Source organism: Peromyscus leucopus, chromosome 22 (genome assembly GCF_004664715.2).
Source record: "Peromyscus leucopus breed LL Stock chromosome 22, UCI_PerLeu_2.1, whole genome shotgun sequence".
Lineage (NCBI taxonomy): Eukaryota > Metazoa > Chordata > Mammalia > Rodentia > Cricetidae > Peromyscus > Peromyscus leucopus.
The window spans coordinates 274722-281818 of record NC_051081.1 but is presented as its reverse complement, the minus strand read 5'-3'; the positions used below and the strand labels follow the sequence as shown (position 1 = coordinate 281818).

Genomic DNA, 7097 nt, shown 5'->3' with positions numbered 1-7097 from the left:
TTCAGAACAGTGTCTTCAGAGAGGCAATGCTCTTCGTCTCCTGAAAGAGCGAGTTAAGGTTTGAAGTTCTTTCTGTGCGAGCGTGAAGGCACCTGCCTGTAACCCCAGCACCGGGAAAGTGGAGATGGGAGGAGCCCTAGGGCTCCCTGGCCGTCCATCCTAGCCAAAGTTCCAGGCCAGGAAGAGATCCTGTCTCAAGACACTGGGTGGGTGGCACTTAAGGAACAGACGGACGTTGTTCTCAGGCCCTCACACATTCTCCCCTCCCCCACAGAAGCATGCACCCATGCAAAATACAATATTAGAAAAGTAAGGGATTCAGGGGCTAGGCGTGAGACGCACACCCTTCCTCCCCGCACTGAGGTAGGAAGGTCACCATATCGTGAGATTTAAAAAAAAAAAAAAAAAAAGTTTTAATTGAAAAAGAAAAGAAAAAACCGGACGTGAGCCTGTCACCCAGCTCTCGGGAAGCAGAGGCTCATGGTTCAGGGTTCTCATCGGTTACATAACGAGGGCATATGGGAGGGCTGAGATCTCGGGGAACATTTATCTCCCGCTCCAGCCCTGATCCTCGCAGGGTCCCCAGACTTTCTCAAGGCTCCCTGACGGAAAAGCTCCCTGGCTTTCTCAAGGCTGTGCAGTTCCCCCGGGGGCTGCTGCGGGCTCCGCCATTGAGGTCAGCACAAGGTGGTTCTACGTTTCACAACTGATCACCAAAGCGGAAGGAAGTGGGGGAGCAGAAAGGGCTCCCCGAGTCGCCGCCCGCACCTTCCCCTCACTGGCTGTGTGTTTTTTCTTTTGTTTCGTCAAGACAGGGTCTCATTATGTAGCCCAGGCTGGCCTCGAACTCAGAAGGACCTGCCTTCCTCTGCTTCCTGAGTGCTGGGATTAAAGGTGTGGGCCATCACCACGGGCTAATGTTTCCTTTTCACGGTCTGGATGTGTTCCTGGGCCTGTGGACCACACGCATGCAGTACCCACAGAGGCCAGAAGAGGGCATCAGATCCCCTGCAACTAGAGTCAGGAACTACTGTGAGCCACCGTGTGGGATGCGAGCGGAACCAGGTACTCTGGAAGAGCAGCCAGTGCCCTAACCGCTGAGCCACCTCTCCAGCTCCTCTGTGTGATTTTTGGCAAGGTCTTACTGTGTAAACCAGGCTGGCCTTAAACTGACCGAGACCCACCTGCCAGTGTCTCCAGAGTGCTGGGTTTAGAGCTGAGCACCGTCCGTCCAGCCTGGCTTTCTTTCTGTCCTTGTCTTTGTCTCTGCCCTCCCCCCCCCATCTCTGCCTCATTCCGTCTCCAGTTCTCTCTCCCTCCCTCCCTCCTTGTGGCTGTCTCTGTTTGTGTCTCTCCCTTTCTCTATCTGAGATCTCTCCCCCGACCCCCACCATGCTGTGCTGTCTGTTGCCATCACCCCCCCACCCCCCCCCCCCCCATCCCCACCCCCCCACCCCCACCCCATCCCCACCCCCCCCCGCCAGCCTAGCTCCCTCCAGAGCCCCCGGTGCAGAACTCCATCCTTCATCCTCAGGGCGGCTGGGATGAGCCTCTTGGGGGAAAGGAAGCCAAGACAAGGTGCCCTGTCCCTGCAGGGTGACCGTGCTGGCCCTGTGCCCCCTCCCTGAGCTGCACAGGGACATTGCTGGCTGAGCACCACTGTGCGGCCTGAGTCCATCCGGGTCCTTCTGTCCCTTCCTCCTCCCTATCAGCCGTGGGGGCAGGTCCTACAGGCCGACGTGGGGGCCAGCCTGCTGTGTTCACCTAAGCTGAAGCTAAGACGTTGGCCACCAAACGTGGAGGTGCAAGGCCAGCTAGCGTGTGCTCTAGACTTCACTGCACAGCGCAGGGGGCCTAAGTTCCCACCTAAGTGGGGCTGTGGTAGCTCATGCCTGTCATCCCATCCCGCACTTGGAAGGTGGAGGCTGGAGGGTCAGGAGTTCAAGGTCAGCCTCAGCTACATATTGAATGTGAGGCCAGCCTGGGCTACATGAGAACCTATCTGAACTTCCTCTTCCAAAGGTCCCCACCATGAAGAAACCCAAGCCTAGCACAGATCCTGCCAGACCCCAGAACTCAGGGTCACTCTCTGCTGTTCCCGATTCTTCCAGCCAAGTCTAGTACACAGTAGGAGCTCAATAAATGCAACAAAGTCAGCCAAACCCAGAGCTCTCCAAAGGATCAGCCTTCCTCATTTCATGATGGGGAAACTGAGGTCAAGGGTCAAGGTGCTTGCCCGAGGTTACCTGGCCAGGGGCAGATGGGTAGGCAAGGCTGGCACTTCCAGGTGACTGTGTCCCCTGAGATGGTCTGGGGGGCAGTCACACATGATGTCTGTGTTCAGCCCGGCCGGGGCCAGGTGAATTAGGAAGGTGTTGGGCGAGTCTGGGCTGACAAAACGATCTTCTGGGCTTTCACCAGCCACGATATTGGGGACAGGGGACAGTCGAATTGCCTTCCCTGTTTCCTAGAAATGCCAGCTCCACCTCCTGACCACAGACCACAGCCTTGTTCCTACTTTGGGGCTGGACGGTTGGTGAGGGTGCCTCCGTCATCCGCAGACCTTGCCAGGGAGCTGCCGTCCTGCTGCTGCCATGGCGCCAGGGACTGGACGCTGGGGCTGCCTGGTGTTGGAGGTGGCCGCTGCCCTGACACAGCTCACGAGGCCCCCTGGTGAGAACTCAAACTGCCCTTACACCCTACCCGAGGTGACTCCCGCTGACTCTAGGCTCCCAAAGAGGACCCACATCTAGTCTAACTGCTGAACAGGGAACGGTGGCTGTGGGTTGGAGCGTGAGGTGCCAGGCAGTGATCTTGGCCATCTCAGGTACAGGACTGTGGGCTCTGGATTCCCTCATACTTTCTTTTTTATTTTTATTTTTCCGTGTATGAGTGTTTTGTCTGCATGTCTGCATGCATGCGGTGTCTGAGGAGGCCAACAGAGGGCGCCGGATCCCCTAGAACTGGAGTTGGCACTACCACGCCGGTGCTGGGAATCGAAGCTGAGTCCCAAGACCAGCCAGGGGTTTTAAATGATGGGCCATTTCCAAATCTCCTCTTTTTAAAATTATGTTTATTTATTTCATGGATCATGTGTCTCTGGTGCTTGTGGCAACCAGTGGTAAACCTGCAGGGTTGGTTCTGCCCTTCTATCGCAGGAGTCCCTGGGAGTGAGGTCGGGTTGTCAAGGTTGGAGCCAGTACCTTTGGCTACTGAGCCCCGACAGTGGTACGGGGTTTCTCCTGTTCTTGTCCCCCCCCCTTATTTAGGGAAGGTCTCACTATGTAGCCCAGCTGTCCTGGAACTTTCCCATGTAGACCAGGCTGGCCTTGAACCCACAGAGATCGCCTGCCTCTGCCTCCCGAGTGCCTCTGTCTTTACCCTTGTCCTCTCAGCCCAGCCTCCACTCCTGCTCCCTGCCAGGGCTGGCCTCCATTGGCCCGTCTTCCTGTCCTGGTCTTTCACATAGCCACACTTATCCCAGGTTGCTGTGGATCCCGGATTATCGGGGGCCATGAAGTGACACCACATTCCCGGCCCTACATGGTCTCTGTGAGCTTCGAGGGCCGTCACCACTGCGGAGGCTTTCTGCTCCACGTCTGCTGGGTAGTGTCAGCTGCCCACTGCTTCAGAGACAGGTGATGTGCTGGGGCCACTGAGGGATGAACTTAAGGCCATCACTAGGATGTGACCCAGACAGGACCAACCTTCCCCCTAGGGCACTTCTGGTGATAACAATCGAATATAATAACTATGGTCACCTTCAACACAAAGTGTGTTACTGTTAGCACTCACATTACTGCTGGGAATGGCAGCCTGGTCTGGGAATTTCAATTAGCCAGAAGGCTAGGAGGATGGAAAATGGAAGCTAAGTTTTAGCTCTAGACTGGGAACTTGTCTCAAAAATAAATAAGTAAATGGTTGTAGAGTTGTAGCTGAATAATAGAGCCCCTGCCAAGAATCCCCAGTGAGGGGCTGGGGGCGTGGTCAGGGTGGAGCCCCGCCTAGAATCCCCCAGTGAGGGGCTGGGGGCGTGGTCAGGGTGGAGCCCCGCCTAGAATCTCCTAGTGAGGGGCTGGGGGCGTGGTCAGGGTGGAGCCCCGCCCAGAATCCCCAGTGAGGGCTGGGGGCGTGGTCAGGGTGGAGCCCCGCCCAGGATCCCCCAGTGAGGGATGGGGCGTGGTCAGGGTGGAGCCCCGCCCAGAATCCCCAGTGAGGGATGGGGCGTGGCCATGGGTAGAATACTTGTCTAGCAAGAAGCTTGAGGCTTTTGGTTTCATACTCAGCACTACAAAATAGTATTATGGAAGGAAGAATTATAACAACTAAGGTTGTGTTGTGTTCAGTTTAAGTGTGTTTTTATAACTCTTTAATACTGCCAGGACTGAGGCACTGCTGTAGTGGGGGAGGGCTGTAAACCCGGGGACGGTGAGGGGCGGCCTGAGCTCAGGAGTTGGCGATCTTACCCCTCTCATCTCCCTGCAGGGACCTGTCCACTGGCCTGGTGGTGCTCGGGACCCACGCACTGCTCAAAGTGGAGCCCACACGACAGGTTTTTAGCATTGCAGCTCTTGTCCAGCATCCCAGTTACCAGCCAGCCACACAGGCCAACCACATCTGCCTGCTAAGGGTGAGCTGCAGGAGGGTGGCTGGCAGACCCGGGGCCACCTGACTTCTGAGTTTGCTTATTTAGTTTTTTGTGGGGCTGGGGATGAACTCTTTTCAAGACAGGGTTCCTCTGTGTAGCCCTGGCTGTCCTGGAACTCACTATTGACCAGGCTGGCCTCGAACTCAGAGATTGCCTGCCTCTGCCTCCTGAATGCTGGGGTTAAAGGCATGCGCCGCCACACCTAGCCTGAACCCCCCCTTTTTTTTTTTGCATGCTAAGAAAGATTTCTGGCTGGGCGGCAGTGGCGCACACCTTTAATCCCAGCACTCGGGAGGCAGAGGCAGGCGGATCTTTGTGAGTTCAAGGCCAGCCTGGTCTCCAGAGCGAGATCCAGGACAGGCTCTAAAACTACACAGAGAACCCTGTGGGGGGTGGGGTGGGGGGAAGGGTTCTGGAATTCTGTTTGAAGATGTCTGGTAGCACCTCAGACTCCTGAATCCTGTCCTACACCTCCGCTGCCCAGAACCCTCATGACTCCCAGCTCTGGGAATAAAAAGCAAAGCCAAGAGCCAGGCGGCCCTGTTTCTCAAGGGAGTGTCTCAGAGCTGGCCTACAGACACAACGGCAAGCTCCCTGTGTACCGCGGCTTCAGGGCACGGCAGTTTCGCAGAACAGAGGAGGCAATGAGGGTTCCCACTGCCAGTCAGCTGACATCTGGTACAGGTGGGGAAACAGGCTGGGGAGAATGGGGAAACTGAGGCTAAGGTGCAGCTAGACGGACTAGTCCCTCCCTGGAGGTTTGGTCATTCCGTCCTCCCCTTCAGCTGAGTAGCCGGAGACTTGCAGAGGCCCCAGGCAGGCACCCCAGGTGCCCACGCTGACCAGCACCCAGCGGCCCGAGGGCCTTTTGCACTGACGGCTTTGGGAGGTTCCTGAAGAGTGATGTCTAATCTGAGGCCTGAGGCTGAAAGGGAAGGTACCCCAGCTGGGGAGCCCTGGGGGAGAGGGGCGGCGGCTCTGATTCCAGATTCCTCCCGCAGCTGAACGGCTCGGCCTTCCTCGGCCCGGCTGTCCGCCTACTGCGCTTGCCACGGAGAGGGGCCAGGCCACCCTTGTGGGGACGCGGTGCCGTGGTGTCCGGCTGGGGCTTCACGTCTGACTTTGAGGAGCCTCCACGGGCGCTGATGGAAGCCGAGGTGCGCGTGCTGGACCTGAGCGTCTGCAACCGCTCCTGGCAGGGCCAGCTGAGTCCTGCCATGCTCTGCACCCGCAGCGGGGACCGCCGGCGGCGTGGCTTCTGCTCGGTACGGTGGCCTGGTGCTGGAGAAACCGAGGCCCAGAGGGGTCAGGGTTGGACATAGGCTACCCCTGAGAACTGGGTCCCACTGATGTGTGACTAGATGGAGAAATGAGGCCCAGGAAGGTGAGGGCGGTTGGACAGGCTGCGCCCTGCACGAAATGCCCTGGGGCAGGTCCGGTAGGGGGCGGAAAGTGACTTGGGGATTTTAGGGTAGATAGGACACAGAAAAGAGAGCCTGGGGGCTGAGACTTGAGGAAACCTCAGCTTTTGTGAGAGACACGTCAGAAGACCGGGGCACACCGCCACGCTTTTGGGCTGTGTGCTGCTCAAAGACCACAGACCTGTCTGTATAGAAGACGCCTTTGCAACACCTGACTTCAACTCTTTTTTCACTCCAGGCAGACTCTGGGGGGCCCTTGGTCTGTGGGAGCCGGGCCCACGGCCTTGTCTCCTTCTCAGGCCTCTGGTGTGGTGACCCCAAGACCCCGGATGTCTACACCCAAGTGTCGGCTTTTGTGGCCTGGATCTGGGACGTGGTTCGGAGAAGTTCCTCCCCTTGCTCTGTGAGGGATGTTTGAATCTCGGCCCCCTACTGGGGCTGAGATGGATGGCAACTTGCATCCATTGGCTAGGATCTGGAATATTCCACGGCTTGGCTGGAGACCGCGGAGCACCTGGCATCCATACAAAATGAAGAGCTGTACTGAAGGCTCACAAGACACAGGGCTTATGGCTCCATGTGTGGCCAGTGTCACTGAGGGGCCCTCAACCCTGCACTCACCCTCTAGGCCAAGACCCTTCCACAGCCGAGATCACCCACTCCCACACCACAGGTCCCCATTCCAGCTGGCTCCCGGCCTTTGTACCTGCTCTGTCCCCTTATGGATTGCAGACTAACCCTGCTAACACACAGGCAGGGACCAACATGCACAGTGAGGACAAAAAATAAAATAAAACAAAATGGTCACTCCACTCCTGGAGTTGCAGATTAGCCTGCCTCAGCTCCGTAATCACCCCGTCAGCCACCGCTCCTGAGGGCTCCTGAGGGCTAGCCTCCCCTTCCGAGCCATCTTGTCCCCCTACCTCAGACCCCAGGCCCACTTCCGTCCCTCTGCTCGCCTCCACGCTTCCCAGGGACCCGTGAACACGTGCCGCGTCTCTCTGGAGGCTCTCATGGTTGTTCCACGC

The 7097-nt window shown here is 57.5% G+C and overlaps 1 protein-coding gene across 1 annotated transcript; it reads left to right on the top strand.

Annotated features, from left to right (window-relative positions):
• Window positions 1-1522: 1522 nt before the first annotated feature.
• On the top strand, window positions 1523-6881 carry Prss57 (serine protease 57). The gene is made up of 5 exons (XM_028858535.2): window positions 1523-2673; window positions 3485-3638; window positions 4486-4630; window positions 5650-5913; window positions 6308-6881. Exons 1-5 carry the CDS (start codon window positions 2595-2597, stop codon window positions 6485-6487), a joined length of 822 nt encoding a protein of 273 aa, XP_028714368.1. The 5' UTR covers window positions 1523-2594; the 3' UTR covers window positions 6488-6881.
• The last annotated feature ends 216 nt before the right edge of the window (window positions 6882-7097 follow it).